The sequence below is a fragment of the Neodiprion lecontei genome, chromosome 5 (genome assembly GCF_021901455.1).
Source record: "Neodiprion lecontei isolate iyNeoLeco1 chromosome 5, iyNeoLeco1.1, whole genome shotgun sequence".
NCBI lineage: Eukaryota > Metazoa > Arthropoda > Insecta > Hymenoptera > Diprionidae > Neodiprion > Neodiprion lecontei.
The window spans coordinates 9,391,188-9,411,026 of record NC_060264.1 but is presented as its reverse complement, the minus strand read 5'-3'; the positions used below and the strand labels follow the sequence as shown (position 1 = coordinate 9,411,026).

The 19,839-nt window shown below is 37.7% G+C and overlaps 2 protein-coding genes across 11 annotated transcripts in view; one reads left to right on the top strand and one right to left on the bottom strand.

Moving 5' to 3' along the window:
* The window catches only part of LOC107224081 (rho guanine nucleotide exchange factor 10), a 67,201-nt gene that overhangs the window by 30,129 nt on the left and 17,233 nt on the right, over positions 1–19,839 (bottom strand). Inside the window, exons 3-4 of one of the 4 annotated variants that reach the window (XM_046740886.1) lie at positions 16,635–16,928; positions 15,301–15,467 (exon numbers count right to left, since the gene is read on the bottom strand). In XM_046740886.1, coding sequence (XP_046596842.1) covers positions 15,301–15,467; positions 16,635–16,928 — 461 coding nt within the window. Of the gene's footprint in view, positions 1–1,239; positions 1,862–3,392; positions 3,413–15,300; positions 15,468–16,634; positions 16,929–19,839 lie in introns of those variants that run through there. The other 3 variants (XM_046740887.1, XM_046740890.1, XM_046740889.1) reach the window with 3 other exon arrangements.
* Positions 99–9,348, top strand: LOC107224082 (YTH domain-containing protein 1). Of its 7 annotated transcripts, none has more exons than XM_015663998.2 (5): positions 162–327; positions 994–1,087; positions 5,847–5,949; positions 7,670–7,983; positions 8,180–9,348. In XM_015663998.2, the coding sequence occupies exons 1-5, from the start codon at positions 294–296 to the stop codon at positions 8,706–8,708; spliced, it is 1,074 nt and encodes a 357-aa protein (XP_015519484.1). In that variant the 5' UTR covers positions 162–293; the 3' UTR covers positions 8,709–9,348. The 7 variants fall into 7 exon arrangements, with proteins under 7 accessions (XP_046596849.1, XP_015519485.1, XP_015519486.1 ...); XM_015663997.2 differs by having other exon boundaries at positions 164–327; positions 7,661–7,983; XM_046740893.1 differs by lacking the exon at positions 994–1,087 and having other exon boundaries at positions 99–327.

Here is a 19,839-nt window from a genome sequence, read left to right as displayed (position 1 = left end):
TCTACCAATGAATTCGCGTCCTCTCATCCCCTCCATGCGCAACGTTGCTCCCGTCAGAGCGATCCTCGGCTCGTCGTTCGCCTGCCGCTGCAACGACGCTGGGCATTTTAACACATACACACATCCGTCCATCCCATCCATCCATCTATCCCCACTTTATTTTTCCAAGTCAAGACTGAAACGAGGTCTACATTTTAGTACGCACTAGAATCCGAACATGATCAGTTTTGCCATTTCGTACCTGAGACCGAGACGTAATTGTTACAATAATCACCACCATCACGACCACCACCATGACTCACGCTTTTCATCAGACCAAATTTCGTTGTGAGTCTTCGTATTCTCGTCATCTTCGTCTATATTCTCTCTCTTTCCCTCTCTCTCTCTCTCTCCATCTCCCTTTCGCTATCCTCGCTCTCTCTCTCTCTCTCTCTTTACTCTAGCTGTTTCTGTTTTCTTGTGTTGTTCTAACGTCGGTATACTCGGTGAATTCACACGGTCTATTTTTTTCTTTTTTTTCAACGTGTGTTCAACGTCATGCACACGTACGTTCACACGCATATCTAAAATGCACATACCGACAGTATGTGGGATGGATTAGGTCGTGCAGTAAGCGTGTAAATGTGAATTACATTCAATTTACGTTACATACACACATCAACGTACCGTCGCACGTGCATGCATGCACGTACGTGTGCGCGCATGTGGGGGTGTGTATGTACGATTCAGTGCGTGTGTTTTCCTTCACCCGTCAGTTAACGAGTCTCGCAAGGCGTATAATATCGCGCAGCAACAGCGGGAACCGAAGTTGTGAATGTGTTAATTACATTGTTGAAGAAAGAAAACAAAAAAAAAAAAAAGAATGAAGAATACACTTAAAATAAATATCATCAAAACAGCAACAACAACAACAACAACAACAACAACAAAAACAATAATAATAATAAAGCAATGGAATAGAACTCTAATATTTTGTACGATTGAACGTTACAGGGACGGAGAATCTGACGTCGCGGTTTATACAGCTGCGGAAGGAGAACGGGAATTTATTTACTGGACGGAAGTATTCCGCTCAGGCGGGATGGGAGTGAGTATAATATGAGAAATTTTTTTTTTTTTTTTTCTTTTTAAACTGTATCATAGAAATCAGTAGTCCGCCTTTACCCCTTCTAGTAGAAATGTGATATGAAAAAATATAATCATCACGACGATCGCACGTATTATTATTAATATTCTTACCGCTACAGGCGGCGTCATTTTGGAGCTAATGGTATAATTGTTCCTTTGCACCCTCGCTTCGTTGTTCCGTTGTTTATGAGCCGTATAAAAAACACTCGCACTCGCACTCGCACAATAAGCACAATAAGCACAAGCAGCACCCGTGACACCCATCGGTCAAGTTATACAGTGTATAACTGACGGACAGGCGTTGTAATAATTCGTCGTCGTCGTCGTCGTCGTCGTCGTCGCGGAGTTGTGTTTGTACCACACGTTGTTCGCCACCACCGTCGCGTCGTCGTCGTTATCGTGCGATCATCAAACGCGCCCCACCGCGCACCATATAATCCTAGTCTACCATATAATAATAATACACTCTTCTCTAATACTCGCAGCGTCGTTTCATCTCTCGATTGAGACCCGTGAAAACGGTACAATTCGCCTTTTTACCGTCGAACTGGTACATTTCTTTCATTATTGGTATAAAACGTGCTTTCCTTTCCTTTGCTTTAGTTTTATATTTCTTTACGCCTATATACACGTATATGAGATGCGCTGTTATAGCGTTTAGCGTGCCTCGAGAACAGGATGACGTTTGTAACTTTTGAGGTGGGACGGCGACGTCCAGTTAAATGTGGTGGGAGGAGGACGAGGAGGAGGAGGAGGAGGAGGCTGATACTCAAGATCGGGACTGATGGGGGAACAGAGACTTAGAAGGCCGCCGGCAAGTGCATAGTGCGCTGATCGTTATCCCTCCATACGTGTTACATACACCTACATGTAACATGTAGCATATGTGTGCACAGACGCATCATTTCGCTCCGAGATAGATTTTTTATTAATCACCGTGCGCGCGAGTCGTCCCGAACATATCAAAGATCGCACGACAATTTTATTCTTCGATATCGTTTCATCGTTTACATTCACACATACCGTGATGCTTTACGCGTTTCATATACTAGTGAGGTGGTATGAGTAAATTGCAAAATTTGGTCAGAATTTTCAATCTTATGGCGCAGGATCTCAATCAAGATACGTGTTAAAAAATTGTAGATTTGAATTTCAAAATATAGGAATTGAATTTTTTTTCCTTATCCAAACAAGGCTCAATTATAATACATATGTATATTACGATTTGCGCAGATGATTATTACTGCATAATAATTGTCTGCAATCGCATAAACGATGTACAGAATCTTAGGGTAAAAAAGTTTACCTTTATTCTAGAAAGTCAATAATAAAAAATAATAATTATAACAGTAATGAAGATTTGTAACAATTCGTTACGAATGTATCGACATTGACGTCTACGTCTCCAAATATCGATGTTCACGTATCGCAAATGTGAAAAAAGACTTACAATTAGAAGCACGATTCTATATGCAATTCCGAATAAAAACACTCCAATAAATTTGACTCAGAAATAAAAAAAAAAATTACATAACATCTACGAATTTACTATTGCAATTTCGTAGAAAGCATGCGATTTCTTTATTTCTGCGTCGAATGAAAATATTTCGTATGCTTTTGTTCAGAATATCATACAGAACCGCGTTCGTTAAGCCCTTCTTTGCGTTTGCGATACGTGTACTTAAATATTCTGAAACGTAGAAGTCAAAGTCGAAATCGATCAGGGTACACTCCCTTAAGGTAATACACCATAAATTGCGAGCTTTTAATTCATCGATCGGTTCATTTGATTCGATAATTGCTGCGAATTTTGGACAATACGGCGAAAAAAGAAAAAAAATAAATAAAACATGACCGAAACAGTAAAAAGTGAATATAAAATGCCGTTTGTATCGTATTTACATAACAACTGCTGCAGCTGGACAAGATGCCGGGGGGGGGGGGGGGGGGGGGGGGGGGGTTTAAACAACGGACAAGCATACGCCTGTTCCAGACAAGGCAATCTTATTTTCTATCCATGAGCGCGAATCTAGGGAGAGATAGAGATAAAGAAAGAGAGAGAGAGAGAGAGAGAGAAAATCGGTCCCTATATTAAGAATTTCCGGCGCATGCGTCGCCATGCCGTTTCATTGATCTTCCTTCCTTTTGATTGACAATTTTACTCCCCCCCCCCTCCCCCCCCCCCCCCCTCACCCTCCCACCGACCGTCTCTTCGCTCCTCTATTTTCACCTCTTAAAATGTACTATGTACAATAAATACATACCGCATATACCATATTATTATATTCCCTTCAATATCCTACAGCACTACTCTTGGTCCACCTCCTCTCTCGTCTGACAGCGGCGTCGTTGAAGTGGAGAAGAGAATTTGTCGAACGCTATTCGATTATACGCGTTTAACAAGGTCGAGAAACGAGTGACGTCAATCGAGTCGGTATAGATATATAACTCGGTATACTGTATACGTTATATACAAATGCTTTCCAGTTATTTATTTCAAACAATGTAACCGCTCATAATCACCGCCTATTTTTATTTTCCTTTTTTATCCTTCCCGTTTATTTTATTTATTTTTTTTTTCTTTTAACGCCATACGAGCAAGTACACGTTTGAGGAAAGAAAGAAGGGGGAAAACAAATAAATATATTAAAAAAAATTACAAACCCGCGAAGAATGTTTCCGACTAACGTAATCTCCCCCCCTCCGTCGAGACTTTACACATATAATGAATAGCTATCGGTTAATCATCGAAGCTGGCCTTTGTATTTCTTATGATTTATCACGAATAATAAGTGCTTTGTTCCAGTGGAATTAATTTAGAATTAATTCTATACCAAGGAGAAAGGAATGTGCGATTTTAGATAAAAGATAGATGATCCAAGAATAAACAAAAATGAAGACATATCATAAGCTTTAGCCTCCGGTCCACCAGAAATTTTCTAGGCTTGATAAAAGAGCGATTAAAATGTAAAGGCTTCTCTCTTTCTCTCCCTATCGATTTATCGCTCGAACGAAGACGGTTCAAATTTACTTGCAAGTTTCGTGTCTCTTTTTTCAATATTTGTTCACCCGAGCCGAGGAAAGTTTAAGGTTCGTTGGGCATTAAACCGAACTCGGTGTTCACTTCGGGCCAAAGGTTGGCTGTGCTTAAACTTGTACCAATTTTGCAATTCAAGAGAGTTCAACGTAATTTTGAAACAGTTCCAATAAGGCGGGATAACAAATTTACACGGTTAATAATGTTATATTATAATGAAAGGAAAAAAAAAAAATGTATTATCTCTCCGTGTTTTTCGTGTGTGAATATTTTATACACAAGATTTTATATTTATCAATATACTTAGAAATTTTGAAAGGATACTCGATAAATATTTTGAAATTTTCACAGACTGCACGATTTAGAAATAAAGAAACCCACCGAAGTGAAACTATAATGGAGTTGAATCAGGTATGCAATTGTTCGGTTTACGAATTTCGCTAAGACTATGAACAACGAGTCGGAATTTTGTTTTTCAATTAGGTATGTTACAAATGTTTGTAGATTAGAATTTTTTCTTTCGCTTCGCATCCTCTTTTTTCTTCTACTCTTTTTCTCGCGAAATCTACTCACCAAATCACGCGTATACGTATAATATAAACATTAGAACTGTTTGGTTAGTTACAAATTCTGGTCAAATATTTTGAATATTTTTATACCCGCAGCGGTAGAACTAAGTTTTAAAATAAATTTACTCGCATCAATCACTATATGTTGAAAGTAAATATTCACATACAAACACGTTATAGTTACACATGCATTTATGTATAATATTTATATTTGTATCTACTTTGTCTACACCCACCACGAAGATGGATAACAACATGCATGATAATCTGCGATACACGCCTAAGACAAACTGCAACTTGCACTGTAGTATTGTGACTTATTATATGGAGAAGAGAGAGAGAGAGAGAGAGAAAGAGAGATTTGATTACGAACGCAACAAAGAAGAGGAAAAATTAGTTTGAAAAAAAAAGCTAAAAGCTTTCTTCGCGTGCTTTCACGTGATCGTTTATCCGCTTATCAATACGTATACGCACATCAAAGGGGAAAATATAACTTTCCGAGTAATTATAACAATGAAACCTTCCGATAATGTTTTCTATAAATTAAGTTATTAAGAGAAAACTTGAACTTACGCGGATAAGATGCAAAAGAGATGGTATCGATACATCAGAGCTGCATTGAAGAGCCGTTCAGCGATTGATCTTTTGATCGATTAATGAAGTGAGTGTAACCAGTTTATAGTACAGATAGTGTAACTAGATGGGACGCTCGTCGTTTACTAGTTGTAATTTATAACAACGCGCACCGTTCGCAACTGGCGAATCGCAAGTCCGGCTGGGTGTCGTTTTAAATAATAACATTATGCACGTTGGTCATGCATGTTCGAGCTTGGAACCGAGGCGTCAGGGGAGCCTATCAAGAGTCGTAAATTCTAAATATATGAAAAAGACGAGGGCCTGGAGAGAAACGCGACTACGACGAGGTTCTCGAATTTCGCAGAGTCCAGTCGCAAGTTCCCCCAATCGTTATTTTCCAAGATCCAGATATAGCTTCGCGGATTTTCAAATGCAAACGTCATGCTGCACGGCATGATTCAACCCTCTTCGTTAGGGTATAAAGGGTAATATTACATACATGAGTTGTTGTTACCCGCAATTGAATTAATTTTCAGACACATACTCCAACAAATGAGGCAGGAATTTCCAACCATCATGGCTGACGTCCACTACCGTGTCCTCAAGAAGAAGTGGTCGAATCTTTTGCAACAATACAAAGTGAGGAGTGGCTTAATTACACGTTATTTAAACGATTACGAGTAGTCATTTTGTCAATCGTTGAAGTGATTGACGATGAAAACGTGTCTCTTTGAGTCAAATCTGCGGTGAAAAACACATGTACGAGTTTTTGTATTTGAATTAAGGAATACTGAGCAATCGCGTCTGTATCTAGGTACAGAGAGATAGAAGAAACTATTGAAATAACCTCCATTAATATTAATTGCGCCAATGACGTTGATCGAACACGAATGAAACGACATCTCTGGTACATGTAGCAAAAATGAATCCGAACAAATTCGAATAACACAAGTTAACACAAGTAAGATACCATCAATTTGAGAGAAGGTTTTATAGTTGGAACGTTCGAGATCATGAGACTCTATCTTGTTGAAGTTTTGACTATCTAAAATCGAGTAAACTGCGACAAAACAAAACATACTCAGGTCCTTCCGAATCACTGAAAATTTGGAAAATAGTACACTTATTGCCAATGTGTCGTCGTTGCCTTAACGTTACTAACTTTAACCTCATTAAACACTGACGTTTCTGATCCAATTCTGTTCCTTTTGGAACTAAATTGCTCGCTGAAAAGATCCCCACTGATTGTCTAAAACCGTTTAAAAAATCTTACATTATAATATAGTTGTAACGCGCAAATGTAATTGTCGACAAACATCTGCTGAACGTACTTATACAAATCTAATTTTATCTTTACACTCTGGAAAATAATCATTTGCCATATTTTTTCTAGACGATATTTACAGATTTCTACGGCGAACAAAATAAGCCCCAAAACATTATAATAGGATGAAAAATATCACAGTTTAGTCATTTTCAACGTTCTAATTACTAAACTTTTTTTTGAATTGTTGGTATCCTAGCTTTGGTACATCGAATTTGTTCAAAAATATTGCGGGACATTTTTTAAGCGGTTCCATCTCTTTATCAAACATTGGATTCAGACGATGGATTCCAATCACTCATAAAAACTCGACAAAGTTCACCCTTGTAAAATCCTCAGAGATAATCTTATATAATAATTGATTAAGAAACCTATAACATTTATATTTGTAGTACGTGGTTCTCGGTCAAATTCATTCGATATCCAAATATTTCAGCCCAAAATTAATCACTATTGTAAACATGATGCGCAGAGCAACCCGTTCAACCGAGCACGATTTCCCCAAGGGAAATTTCGCACACCCTACGGGTAAATTAGAGATTTCGGGGTGATATTTAGGATCTCGTGACACGCCGTGATAAACTGCAAACCCCGTGTCCAATTATAACTTCGACCCGGCAGATCTAACTACGGGATTTTCCCATCCAGACCCTCTAACCATCAGTTCTAATTTTCCTTTTGATTCATGATGGATTACCGCAAAATGTTAAATCGGTAAAGATACGTAGATTTTTCCATAAGAGGTTTCAACTCAACTGTTGAAAATTCAAACTGGCTAGCGAGACGAAAGAAAAATCCTACTAAAAATATATTTCCAACTTCAATTGCATTTTTTGCAACTTCGTGCTTCCATTCTAGAAATATCTACAATTACGAATTTTAAATTCTGTTATTTGATCTCAAATCGTGCTCTCAACTTTTTTTGTATTTTCTAGCTCATACTGTATTTCTATTTAATAACCAATTTATGCTGTACAATGCGTTTACTGCCACAGAGACCAGATGACTAGATTGAATTTGTTTAAGGAACTGAAGAACCCGGTGCACGGCGACAAGAATAAATCAGACGACATATCGTGGCCATTTTACGGTGCAATCGACGAGGTGCTTGGCGCAGGTTACGGCAATCGTAACGACGAGGACGACGTTAATCCGCATGAATTTCTATGCCTCTCGGTGACCCCAGACGAGTCGGCTTTACCGCAAGATGAACAACGGGCAGACTCCGAAACCGAGGAATCGAACTCGATCACCGCTCTAAGACGGTTGCGAAGTATCAATGAAGACTTTTCAATTGAAATTGAACGGCTGCCCAGGGTTCCGATACGCCGACCTAGAACTTCTGCAACGTGAGTAGTTGTCGCATATTTATCCTAGTAATTATACGTGTAAGTAATAACGAGGCACAAAGATATATTGTAGTTAACTTTGAGTGAAAAGAAACAAGGGCGTGCAAAAAAAAAAAAATTTCTCATTTTTTTTTTAACGTTAAATTTTTATTTTTCCCAACCTCATTGACAACGAAGATTTTTCTGATTTTCACAGCAGAGCGTCGCTGATCGCGCAGGAATTGAGGCGTCGAAATGCGAGCGAGGTCTTGGTCTCACGACTGCCACCAGCGACTGAACTGTCGATCAAAACGGTGAGCAGATCGTCATCGTCCTCGGTGCCCGTTCTCCGGGTCAACAATTTTTCAAAGGACCGAAGTACTAACCCGTCTTCCAATATCGGACGATTCTTGCGGAGCGACGACGCCTTGGCGGTAACGAAAATAAACGGTAATCATTCCATGAAAGATGGAGATGAAGATGACGACGACGACGAAGACGACGAAGAGGCGGTTGAAGAGGTGGATGGTTTAGAACTGGAGGAAGAAATAGAAGAGGTGGAAGAAGATGAGCCTCCTCAGAAACGGAGGAAGAGGAGGAAACTCGAAGGAACATGCCACGGTCATGAATGCAGTTTAGAAAAATGTCTGAGCGAGTTTTTCGAGTACACGAAACGTCGTGATGAAGAAAACCGTGTGATCATGAACCGGATTCTTAACGCCGTTGAAAGAATCGCCGATAAATAGTGAAAAGTGTGTGTTGTTATTGTCGTTAGACTCAGTGACTTGTCAATATTTTAGTCTAGAATGAAGCGCTCCGAAATCGCCTTATTTTGAGTACCGTGACTAAACCGTTTTATACCGACCACTGGTGTCCAACTTTTTTAAACTGAAACTAATTTTATACTTCAACTATTGCAAGATTCGATTCATCGGTTATTATACGTTATAAGCAAACTTTGTTTCTTCGGAAATTGTACTTCGAAAATACGTTGCAGCATAATGTAAAACGTTCGTGTTTCCGTCGAGAGAGTCGGGTTTCGTTTGAAAATAAATTTCAAGTCACCATCTCTCGCCTGAAACGTGTATCTGTATTTGATTTTCTAACGGCGAAGTAGAAAAAGACGAAATCATTATTCACGGAGCACAAAAGCGTCGCCTGGCTCCGGCTGTAAAATATGAGACGAGAACGAAGGAACTACGAAACTTAGAAAAAAGAACCAGACATCCACCTGTTTAGTGTCTTTTCAATACTTTTTCTTTTTTTCATTCTTATATCATACTTTGTTCTTTGATATACATGTATTATGGGATTCTGGATGTTTATGGGTAACAATGAGCTGTTTTAATCGTAAATAAATGTTTAATAAAATAGAAATGAAACCGATTCCAATTATAATGCCGGCTAGGAATTTACATGCGATAATGATTCTTTGATTTTCGTACACGTGTGAATAAACACGACGCTTAAATATTAAAAAACAACCACAAAACAATACATATAAACCGATATTATGAGGTGAACTAATTGTCAGTTAGGAAACGAAGAGAATGATATTAAATATTGTTCACATCAATTCCAGAAAGCACTCCAACAGAAGTTATTTATTTCTGCAAAATTTAAATATCAATATTCCTTCTTACTCTTTTGAATTAAGAGGAAGACTTTAGATCTGTAAGACCCGCCTCCTACGTTGTAATAAAATGATCAATTATCTCAACATTTGACGTTCATGTTTGAAAACATCAAAGGTTTAACAATTAAGGCTCGTAATGAATAAAATGTTCCAACATTTCATTATCAGAGTGAAATGGAAAATTATTTACTCGCTATCATGTCTTAACGATAAGCACTTTATAATATATTCTTAGATTCGGATTCAATTTTAATCCCTGCGTATTATTGAAAAGAATTTTACTTTAAACATTTCTTGAATGTCCTAGAAAGTTAACTCGCGAGTCATCAATCATACGATTGTTTGAAACATGTATTGATAATCTGAACTTGAAACAATGTGAACTCTTACTTACATCAAGTTTTATTTGATGTATCTATAAAATGATTACTCAATTGCAACCCAAGTGCCAGATTAGATACCAAGTGTCAAATTTTGTGTAGAAAAATTATCTCGACCAGTGTATTTATACAATTTAAAGTAGTTAGGTACAGCTTAAAAATGCCCAGCCACTTTCCCAATTTTCCCGTGTGCTTCTTTCGTCAACAGTCCTGTTCAGTGTTATTCCAGAACTGTGAGTTGTACAGCGTTAGATAAAACGGAAAACAGATGCAACCACTTAGGCCTAAGCTACGATAGTTGCTAGGGCTGAGAGGTGGTGAGGAAGGGAATGGGACAGACTGCTGCTGCAGTTGGCCACGAGATCCTGAACATGGAAAAGAACATCGAGAAAGGCGTGCGTCGTCGGTTGGTAAAAATTTCGAGCAATTTTTCGGTTTTCTGATCTCTTTTACCTCGGATTATACGTAATATGCGACTGAGAAATGTCACCGCGCTCAGTTCCGTTCCGTTCCGTTCTATTTTATTCTCTTCGCTTCTCTTTCACCTACACTAAGTGAAATTTTTAGTTTCGGTTACCGCTCAGTCCTTGACTATTTTCATTTTTTACCACAATCGAAAAATATAGTTCCAGGTATAAAATGATAATTAGTTTTCTAGCAGTTACCGGAAAGTCTAGTATCCGTTACTATTCTTTCTCATTACGATCACTGTTGACGTTAAAGCCTTGTTTAACTAAAAAAATCGAGTAAACCTCAAAAACTGATTTTGCGTTGCAATAACCAAAAAAGGATCGACGATAGCGGAAAATGTTTACGCGTGTCTCGTTTTTCGTAATTCCAACAATATTCGAACAGTTTTTTCTAACGATACCTGTTTCATTGAATTTTTCTAGTTACCGTAACAAATGAAATTTTTCTCAGTGTACATACTAACAATAAGTTTCGTCAGCGAGTTGCGTTTAAAAGAGACGATCGTCGGGCTTGAAGAGCGAGAAGAAAGATGGCCGAGACTAGCGAGTCTCTACAAGAATAAGAGAGCGAAAGAGAGACGATGCACGTGGCTCGCATCTGCTCCCCGACGAATGACCCTTAGCTGACCCTCGCCAAGTACCAATAATTAACTCGGCCCCGGCTCTCCTCGATTATCCCGCAACGACGAATGCCTGGTTGCGTCATCGCGCGGCTGCGTTCACTTCTCGTAACGCACGCAGCCTGTTGCACACCGACTCGTGAACACTCGTTGTTGAGTACTCGGCGTAATACGTGTTACACGTTGGTACAAGGTATGCGCGTATCGTATTCACGCGTGATGATAATAATAACAAGAACAACAACGAACGAGGAGGAGCAAAAAGAAGGAGGAGGAACGCGGACGGCGACGCTATATCCTTCGGGAAATTAGAGACAGGGTACGCGTTCCCATTCATACGAATATACGCGTCCCTGCGTGACCGTGTTCCATGTGCACGTGTATGCGTGTTCACAGATTCAAACGCGTTAAATGAAGGGCTTTAGGTATTACGCATAGAGTGGAGTTCGGTATACTTATGGCACATATCATCAGGACCTTCCTGCGCACGCGCAGTGGCGTAGCAGCGTGACGATTGTCCCTTGTTATTTTGTTGGGATAAAGGTTTGCAACGTTCCTGTAACAGTGTCATTTTTTTTTTTTTTTTTTTGAAATTCAATAGCGCGTAAAATGGTTATTTTAGAAATTTGGAATTGTTTGAAATTTAATAAATTATCATACGCCATTGACAAATTTGATTCAGCTAATTCGTAACTATACCGAAGTTTCAAACGGTCATTTTCCCTCCGAATTGTCCTTATACGTTAACGTTACCAACTTCAAACGTGTGTTATTTTCATAAAAGCCTCTAACCGCCCACCCCCATCATTTGTTATTCCCAAAGGAGAATATAAAGATCGATAAAACTGTTGCTTCGTTGCTATATTAATTTCTCATGTCTTGCCGTTCTTTTTCAAGATTCGCAGGTCATTAGCACTTTATATCAATTATTGACGTACATCAATTAAACAGAGGGCCTTCTTCGCAGCTAAAATATTAATTAATTAGCAGTTGTAATACAACTGTCCAAAAGAAATTTTATATTAAATATAGTTAAAAATAATTGAACCTATCGCACATATGTTCGTGTAGAAACAATCTTCGCTCGACGTTTAAAATCGCCAACATAAAATTACGTTAAATTAGAATACTTGTATGATAATTCGAATTCTTTTTAAGTATATTCAATATAGAAATGGCTATCGGAAAGTTATATTAAAACTGTCAATTAATCGAAAAATTTAATTCCGTAGAGGGCCCTCTTTGCGGTAAAAATGTAAACCTAATGAGTTGCTAATGACCTTCGAAGCCTAAAAGAGGATGCAAGATACAGATTGACGAGGTCAAAGAAAGAAATAGATATATTATTTACACCGTTATACCTGCTGGTTAGAAGAAAAAAAAAAAAAAACCATTTGGACGACCATAATTTTCAATTTGTTCACATAGATGATTTCAATGCGAAATAATCAACTGTCACACGCGAGGGTCATTCGAAAAGATAAAATTTATTGCAACTAATACTGCTTGGTAAATCGATACATTAATCTCGCAATCAATCTGACATGTCTTATTGTGTTATTGACAGATTATTGCCAAACAAAACCATAGTCTTTGAATAGGAGAAAGAAAGCTACCAATACGCTAAAAATATCAAGTATAGCGTATAATAATGTAACGTACATATAACAGCAAAGAAGTGTTGCAAAGTTCCTAACAATATATGCGCTACACGGTATTTGGAGTTGGATAAGCTATAAGCGTAAGCAAACCATCAACAGTTACGCCATTGGATTATAAACAGTCCTGAAGGTGCACGTGTATTATACATATATTTTCAAGCATTGCATATTACGTGGAGAAAGTTTTGTACAAAGGCGCAGGGGAGTTTCTATACAGCTTAAATAATAGGGTAAATTTGATTATAATAATTATTAATTACGAGCATGTATATCCTATAACACGTGTACGAGCTGATGTTATAATAAGTATTTAAAAAAAGAAGAGAAAAAAAAAAGAAGCGAAAGAAAGACACAAGACAAGAGAGACTCTACATATAAGGGTTATAATTGACTGATTGTGAACCACTATATACATTATCGTGCCGGACTCTTCCAGTCAAAGTACCGAGTAATTAATTATACTCGTTAATTAGTCATTACCGCACACATACAATGTAGAAAATAGCCGTTCTTGTACGAAACACAAGGTTATAATAAAGTTAAATTTTCAACATTTAGTATCTTGGATATACACACCCTGTACAAATGGATCTGAACTATGTATAATATACGAAAATGAAGGAGTAGTAATCAAGCACGATTCATTTTCAGTGAAAAATTTCTATAATTAATGATGATTAATTATTTTTTTGTCGTTTGTTCTTTTTCCTTCCCTAATTGCGCGTTCTCTCGATACAAAGTGGAAAATTGATTTTAGATATAAACGGACCGTTTATTCCTTCAATTCAAAATTTCTTTACGCTTCAACTGCACGTGCCGCATAAAATTAGCCCATCTAGCGATTGCCGATGTCTAAAAATTCCTCGCGACAATTGAGCAACTTGCATTCGTTGCAAAATGCTTGACTTACCGAGGTCTTGTACACCTCATGTGTCAATTGCAATTTTTCGCACTTTCGTAACGTTATATCACACCTTGTGTCTTGCCTCGTTTTCGGTTTCAACGTTTCCCCGTTGTTACAGGAAAAGCGAAACGCGAAACAAAAAAACAAAAAAAAAAAAAAACAAAACATAGTCAACTGTGCTCACAGGGGCGTGGGATATACGCGTTGAATACTTCTGACGTCATTTCCCGCTCTAATTTACCTCGAAATTATCAATCATGAGGTCGGCGTTAATTAGCTGCTCGGTAACTCGTTCATACGGACGTTCTAACGTGTGTATAAATTTCAGGATGATAATATGAAGAAAACTTTTCATGAATTTCAGTAAAAAAAAAAAAAGGAGATGATAAGAAGATTGAATTAGCAAGACAAACATCTTTTCATTCCAAAATTGATGTATTTATTACGCAACTCATTTGTTTGCCGCACGTGCGAAGTCAGTGACGTCATAAATGCTGCGGCCAATCAGCAGAACCCGTTGAAAAAAAAAAAAAAAAACATCGAGTGATTCGAGTGTTTGGATTACGAAAAAAAATTAATGAATACAGACGTGAACAATTAACTGGGACAATCTTCCGTCTTCGTACAGTTCGTGAACTTGTCTATTGCTTGCGGTTCTTTCATAAATCATACCGTAGATAAATGGTGAATATCGTTGATTGCAATTAGAGTATTCGCAACTCAATTCTGCCAGTTATGGTACACGAAATATGAACGGATAACGGCGTTCAACAATATTGAAAGAGGAAAAACATTGTATGATATTTTATACGATTCAAAAGATCGATGTACTGATTATTTTTATTCAACGATCAATCCCCAAGCGTCGTTGAATGAATTTATCATCTACTGTATGCATTCGTTTGTGTATGCCTAAGTTATGAGAAAATATCCCACAACTGTTTGTTAAAATGCAAATGATCTGCTTGTAATATCGATCCTTTCGCACACCACAATATTATACATAACGCGGAGACGTTTGTCGTCTGCAATGATCCACTGAACCGAGAAAATTCGCATAATAAACTTGTTTGCTTGATTGGATTTAATGCGGGGTAAATTACGGTACCGTCATAACGTATCACCGTATCGTTCTATGTAAGTAACGTACAAGTGTTATTAAGTTTAGCTCTCCACTTTGTCGTCGTATGCCATTGTATAATGAGATAAGAAAGGCACAATGACAGCAAAAAGAAAAGGGGCGAAGTAAGGTGTTTCAAAAACAGATTGGCAAAAGTTAATTACACCGTCTTAATTGTACGCCGGCTTACTTTTCACTCTCATTCATCAGAGTCCAAAATATACCGTCAGTTATACGTATATAATTCACTTGATTTTACTCTTTCGTGAGATTTTTCCTTCGGCGTCAATTTCCTCTCTTTAGCAAAATACCAGCTTCGAGTGAAAAGCATCTTTTATAATTATCCATCGCGAGTTCAGACGAAATTTTTTACTATAATCTTAGAAGAGAAAAGGAAAAAACAAATGGAACCAGTATTACGATACATGTATAATAAAGTTTTGAAATGTCTGAATGACGTTGTCTTCTTCTTGCGAAATAATAGAAGATATGTTTATTGACGTAAAGATGAGCATTGTATTTACAGATATTTATTATTTTTACTCACCCTTGTTCGCCGCCCCAAATGATTGTATTTTTTTCCAACCCTTCCAGCCTTTTCGCCACAGCATTACAGCCTTTGCTTTTCGTTGTGAATTTCCGCCTCCAGATTCTGCAGACAGCTCCGGTGTACTTGTTCTCACATATCCACGACTAAGTGACCCCAGTCCAGATCTACACGTGTGAAAAATGATTAGTCTAAGTGTATACTGAAACAATTTGAACGGAGCTTGCGGAGAATTCTGTGTTTTGTGAATATTCCTACCGTGTCATAAAGAGTATAATTATATAATTTGTCGAAGTCGATGAAGTTTGTGGGAGACAAAAGTCGACTATTGCTAAACTTGAATTCGAAATAGTTCACACCTAGTTTTTTGTTTTTGTTGCGGTAATCAGAAATGTAGACTTTGAAATTTCTCGTTTATTTTACAATAAGAATAGTGAAATTTATTGAGTAAAAAAAAAAATTCTAAAATTTACTTTCATCGTATAACTTTGATATTATTTAAAATTCTACGAAGATTCACAAGATCGGACTTTTCTCAAACATTGACTAACACATAGCACAACTATTGCCACGGTATATCGTTCCGCATCTGTTTTTTCTGTAAAAGATTCACAACCATAGTTAAAATGCATGGATTTTGCCAGACTATAAAAATTCCGTGACATTTCCAAGTTCTCCGAAATTTCCACTTTCATAGCCACCCTGAGTGAAGAAAAGATATTCAAAAAGAATGCGTGAAAATGTGGGTTTCGAAGCATGTTGTTCAACGATTGTATGATTGAAAGTGAAGAAAAAACAGCAAACCGAGGAGGCATTCAACTGATTCGCACAAGGAGGTCGTAAATTTAACACTTGGAAAGTAAATGACTAAAATTGTATTCCTTGTGATCGCGAGAAATCATACGAGATAACTGAATAGATTGAAAATCGTTGTAAGTTTTGTTTACGATAAACGCCACTTGTTTTCAATTCGTAAAAATTTCCACCCTACAAAGTGATTTCCAATGATTTCCCCAGCGTTCTGATTAATTTCGTATCATTTCCTGTAATTCCATCTGATCCTGATCTGGAAATCGCCTGAAACACTGGGAAATCATTGAAAATCATGAGTAAGATCAGAAGTTAATAAAAATGCCTTGTTACGCTGTACAGTAATGAAAATCAAACGATTTTAAAGGTAAAAATCGCTCGAAACCAATGTCACTGATTCGTAAAGATTAATTTGACTTCCAAACGAATGGCCCAAGGCTCGCGTCAAGTTCACACACCGAAAAGCGGACTCGCGACAAGTTCGATTGACAAAAGGTCGGACGTATTAAGGTATGATAGCTGACCTGTAACTGGCGCTGGAACTGCCGCTAAAACCGCTGTCCAAATCACAGGCAACGGGTGATAGTAGCTCGTCGGTTGGACTTACGGGGGCAAGTAGCTCCTCCGTGGAAGTTCCTCTTTGACCTCGTTGACCTCTGTCGTTCTGGACCGGACAGTTAGACCCGGGGGGCATCAGCATCGCCTCGACGCTGAGGTTCAGCTCGCCGAGTACTCGCCGATGCCGCGACTGTACTCGCCTCACTTCTTCGGCCACCAAAGATCTCCTCGATCCGTGAATCCCCCTTCGACATTGCCTACTGTCACGGAAAAGTCGAAAATTAAAGACCATGATACCTGCACCGGTGGTTCGTCTCCTTCCTACTTCGGGTGCTTCAATTTATAAGCTCCACGTAAGCTTGAGACTACGATGGATACAATTGTAAGTCAATGTGAGGTTCGTGCTCGATAAAACTAAACATGCGGCTTAGGGCTGGCCGTAAGGGAGCCATCGAACTTTTCATTTTCACACTGCAGGTTCCAAGTTGACAGGAAAAAAAAAAAAAGATTAATATCCAATTCGAGTTTTGAACTACAAATTCAGAAACGTGATTAACAATTTACAAAAAGACTGCAGGTTACCGTATTACACGAAAGTATGACGAACTGCTATAATGTGATGTAATGTAATCCACCGTTACAAATTTTGCATATCTGAATTTGGATTTGTTTTGGGTGACGCAAAAAACCTTCGCCTACTAATTTCTACCAAAATCCAAATATTTGTGAATTTTTTTCTCACCATATTGGATTTGCCACTTTGGATTTCGCAAATCTATTACGTCAGATTCGTGATCAGCCGTTCAACAAACCTTTGAGGACCGATTTTCATGAAAATCAAAATGTTTTTAGTTTTCTTTCAGCATATTGAATACGTTAAATTTAAAGTTTGCAAATCTGACTTTAGATCCGTGATCGACGATACAAAAAACCTTACGGTATAAATTTTAATTCGAATCTATTCACCCATTTTCAAAATATCACCGTTTTCATTTTATATGTTCGCATTTTGTTATTGAAATGATTCAAAAATCACTGAACCGATCAAAGCCAAATTCTAATCAGTTATAAGTTTGAAAAAGTCGCGTCGATTGAGATCAAACTCATTGAAATCCGACAACTCGATCCCGAGATATCGTCGGACGAAAAAAAATGATCTACAAATCGAAAAACCGAATTACAGGTTTTATAATTTTCAACGATAAAAAGACAGTCCAACTATCAATTTGTGATCAAATTATAAAATTTTCCGATAAAATCGAGTCAGTTTTGCTTTACAAAAGAAAAAAAAAAAAGTAGCTTGATCATTTCTACCGCACATATTATCATAAATTTCTAATATGGATCAATAAACTGAAACGGTGTAATCATTTTTATGTCTTCCAAATGTAGATTTCCAAACATGTAATACTCGAGAAGTACGGACATTTTAATACTACAAGTAACTGATACACGTCATACGTATCAAGATAGAAGTAAAAAAAGAAAAAAAAAAAAATCTTAAGTAAAGTATTGCGTAAGTATTACGCATACAAAATACAACCTACATCCACGATCAATCAAAAGGTTCAACTAATTGTTCGTTCAAGTGACAAAACGTCGAGTGGTATATAATTTGAGAGGCCCTGAAGTAAGTTTGTGGAGTGCAGGGAAAATTTTAGATAAAGCGAGATAAAGCTTTGAATCCCTGTAGAGATATTTTTTCCACGATTCTTAACCCGCGTATAAATTAATCCGAGGAATATTTATTGGTTGTACCTGCCCGGCCCGTATAACCTTAAACCTGTTTAGAGATTCCCTGCGAGAGCAGAAGCTTCGGTAGTTTCAGGCCATTCCTACTTGCAGCGAGAGGCAGTAAACCCCTTGTATCAATAAATACCCATGTGAATTCAATAAAACCCTCGCACCCCAGTAATTTTCAAGAGAAGCATGAAAATAAAACACAACAACGACGAAAACCTAGAGAAAATCTCTTCTCGGGCACATCGTCCGTAAAGAGATTGTATCGAACTGACTTCGGTAACGTTATCGTAACGAAACTTTGGTGAAAAAAAAAATCACTATTTTCTTAATATTACAATGATTTTTCAGGAACTATGATTTCAAAATATGACTGTGTTTTGTTTTGTAACGGTGTAATGAATTTCAGACATTTCAACAATCGCGAAATAACGCTTTTTCCTCATCAGCACGAATCGCTACGATAACGTTACTAGCTTCAACATGATTCGAAGGCTATTAGAATTTTCAAATAAGGAAAAAAAACCATGTATGCACACTGTACTAATTTGTAAGTCAGTCTTCGCGGTAGCGATTAAGATAGCAATTAGGCTGAGAGAATTCGAAACTTTTTCAATTTCAAGTATGCACCTTATATATGCTCTGGTAGCAGATTAGTTTTATATACCTGTGTACGTATGCATGTACGCACACACAGTCTAAGGTCAACGACGACTACCGCATGTAACTTAACACGTGGATTTGATTACGACAATTATTTACACACATGTGGTCAGACTCGTCTGCGCCTTATAAATTTTCATTCAAGGTATGTAAAAATCGTCAAACGAAGTGAGCGGCCCCCAGTTTTATTTTCTTTCCATTGGACCATTAGAAACGCGCGGGGGACAGAGAAAAGGATTAAAAAGATAAAATAAGAGAAGAAAAAACAACAACAACAACAACAAAACGCTCACAGTCAATCCGTTCATATCTTTGGAATTTGTAGAATTTTGACCTCAACCTTCAGACCGCCGACCGCCCGGCACACCCGGTATGCATTCGACTAGCGATATATACATTCAGTGTTTATATATATATATTTATATATATACATATATATATATATACACAGTCAGAGAACTTGCAACGAATGCCGAAGAACGACGCGGTGGAAGCCGCAGAATTCGACCACCCATGGAGGTTTTTTTTCGGCTATAGTCATGCTGTATACTGTAGTATTTATACATGAATGTAAGACGTATAAGTTGCGCGTGTGTATTGTGCATGATATACGAAGCTATTATTTGTTAAATTTCGTTGATGAAAATGTAGTTTTAGGTATTGGAGTAATTTCGGCTGGTCGTTTCGTTTGTTGTAAACTTGAGGTACAAATTACGGAGAAACTGTCTACGTACTTCTGATACGAATTTTTCTGCACGTATCTGTTCT

Coding starts and splice junctions, on each gene's coding strand:
- LOC107224082 (XM_015663997.2), top strand. CDS start 294: ATGACTCACGCTTTTCATCAGACCAAATTTCGTT. Junction 5,950..7,660: donor ATCTTTTGCAACAATACAAA/GTGAGGAGTGGC, acceptor AATTTGTTTAAG/GAACTGAAGAACCCGGTGCA. Junction 7,984..8,179: donor CGACCTAGAACTTCTGCAAC/GTGAGTAGTTGT, acceptor TGATTTTCACAG/CAGAGCGTCGCTGATCGCGC.